General features: G+C 57.7%; 1 protein-coding gene across 2 annotated transcripts in view; it reads right to left on the reverse strand.

Moving 5' to 3' along the window:
• PNKD (PNKD metallo-beta-lactamase domain containing) overlaps window positions 1-1938 on the reverse strand; it is a 21765-nt gene extending 19827 nt beyond the window's left edge. For both annotated transcript variants that reach the window (XR_003793923.1, XM_029225129.1), the window contains exon 1: window positions 1778-1938. Coding sequence is in view for 1 of the 2 variants with exons in the window: in XM_029225129.1 (XP_029080962.1) it covers window positions 1778-1938 (161 nt within the window). In the remaining variant the exon portion in view is untranslated. The remainder of the gene's footprint in view (window positions 1-1777) is intronic.
• Window positions 1939-2499: the final 561 nt, after the last annotated feature.

Consider the following 2499-nt stretch of genomic DNA (forward strand, 5'->3'; position numbering starts at 1 on the left):
CCCCCCCCCCCCCCCCCCCCGCCCCGTCCCTCCCAGCAGCCAGCAGCTTCTCCCCCAAGGGACTGGACTGATTGTTTCCCAGACCCTGGAGGGGGCAGGATCTGGGATTCTGATTCCAGGCACGCCCTTCTGCTCTGCAAATTTGGGGAGTTGATTCCAAGGCAACCTTGAAATCCAGCCACGGGAAAGCCCACGGAATACTGAATTCCAAAGAAGCTCTCTGAGAATTCCAAGTTTGAGGATTTGGAAACTCCCACACCCCAAGTTCTAGGACTAGCCAAACCCTCAGGATCCTGAGGTGGCGACCTTGGGAACTTTGATCTCAGGACTTCTGATTCCAGTCTCTTGTGGAAACTTATTTTTCACTTCCTCAGGCCATTTGTGTGATTTCAATGTTACCAATTTTGAAACCTGGAAGTAGATTTAAAAATCCCTCCCCAAATAGAGCAATCAAATTTCCATAAATTCTGTAAGAACTATTCTTTTAAACCCTAAATATGCAGATATTTGAATATTTGTAAATCTCATTATTTTAATGCAGAGCAGTGGTGACTTAGTTGGAGCATCATTGAGAATGTGACCACTGTTTGGGCTATTAGAGATGCAAATGCCCCAAAAGGCACACGTGCAAGATTCCCCCCCCCACCCTATGTTTTTCCAGTTTTCCCCCCACTGGGCCCTTATATCTCTTTGTCTTTAGAGTGAGTGTGAGCACAGTCCTAGGGGTGAAGCTTCTGGGATATCTGGGGTGGTCAGGGGAGGAGGGGTGAATTGTACAATGTCTTCTCTGAAACTCAGGAAATTCCCGGCTTAGGTCCTCCCCCGAGCCTGGCCTGGGGCCAGGGCTCCCATAGTTCCCAGGCCCAACATCACCGTGCTTCAACTGGGGCCTGAGGTCCTGCCCCCTGGCCCTGCTGGTAACGGGAAGGGGATAGAGACCCTAGGAAGCCTTCCTCTTGTGGCTCCTTCCCTGCCTCTTAGTGTTTCTGTGGCAGAACAGGGCTGGTCGCCACCCTTGCTTGGCCCAGGAAGGAGTAGAAGTAGGTGGAAGGGAAGAATGAGGACTGGGGTGGGGGTGGAGGGTGGTCAGAAAGGAAAAAGTCACTGGAGGTCAGTGAACCAGCGAGAAGTCAGGCTGAGTGATTAGGGTCGGATTTCACAGCCTGAGGCTTATGACAGGGGCCAGGATGGGTGGGGGAGGGGACTGAAGGAAAGGGACAGACCGACCTACAGAGTTGGGACTCTCTCTTGGGACAGAAGAGCTTACATTGAATGGTAGGGAGTTGAGCGATGGGGAGAGGGACAGGGACACATGGAAGGAGTTAGCGGTTTCACGTGAGACTTAGAAGGTCTGAGACATTCCTTCTCACCAGCACCTGCCCACTGGAGGAACTTGCGGGGGTGGCGGGAGCCCGGGCTCTTGCACCTGCTCTCTTTTCCAGCTCCCTTGTCTCCAGCCCCTCATCTGGCTCTTTTCTCCAGATGTCCTCTCAACGCCCCCTTTCTCTGGCTACCCTGGCCTGCTCCCCACCCTACCCCCGCCGCAAACTGCTTTCCCCAGCCCAACCCAATTTTCCACCCCCAACTTCTCTTCCTCAGTCCCCCCAGATCAGTGGCTTCTCCAGCCTGCCTCTCCAATCGCTCTTCTCTGGCCCTGGATCCCCTAGCCCTAGCCCCGTCAGAACCCCTAAACCCTCCCCCGGCACCCCTCTTCAGTCCCCCTTTCCAGCGCGACCGCTTTCCCGAGCCCCGCATCCCGCCGGAGGCCGGCACGAACCCGATTCGGAAGAGCAGCTGCTTGCTACGCGCCATGAACAGGCTACGGAGGGTCCGCCGCGCTCGGCAGCTGCTGGGGCTCGCGAGCAGGACGAGGACCAGGAGCAGCAGCCCGCAGCTGGCGACCCACAGCCACGACGAAGGCCAGCCTTGCCAGGCCATGCTGGGGGCAGGCGCCCGAGGCCGCCCAGGGGGCGGGGCGGGGCGTTGCTACGCGACGGCTCGGCCCAGGCCCCCACTTGGAGAACCTGAGGGTTTGGGGCCACGCCCCCTGCACCCGCAAGCTGGGAGACTGGGGGCGTTCTGGTCCCGCCCCTTCATTGGCTCGCGTTCGCACCCGCCCACTCGCCGTCCCTGGCCTGGTGCACTCCTGGAATGTCACCCGGCTGAAGGTGGCCTGGCCCCGCCCCCGGCTGGCCGGTCGGGAGGCGTGGCCGGAGCCGGCATCTGATCTACGCTAATCCCGGTATAAAATCGCTGGAGTCCGGGGCTCGGCCCCACACCCTCCCACCTTCCCCCAACAAGGAACTCTGAGAGAGGCCCTGGAATGGGCCTCTTGGCGGGAAACCGTAGCCTCATAAACTTTTCCAGCTGGAAGGAACCTGGGAGATCACATGGGTCAGCTGCCATTCATTCATTTATTCATTCACTAAATTACTTTTCTGTGTTCTCCTTTGTGCCAGGCACTGTGCCAGGCTCTGAGAATGCAAGGATCAAAGACAC

This window comes from Monodon monoceros, unplaced genomic scaffold (genome assembly GCF_005190385.1).
Source record: "Monodon monoceros isolate NGI ecotype Baffin Bay Population unplaced genomic scaffold, NGI_Narwhal_1 Super_Scaffold_16, whole genome shotgun sequence".
Lineage (NCBI taxonomy): Eukaryota > Metazoa > Chordata > Mammalia > Artiodactyla > Monodontidae > Monodon > Monodon monoceros.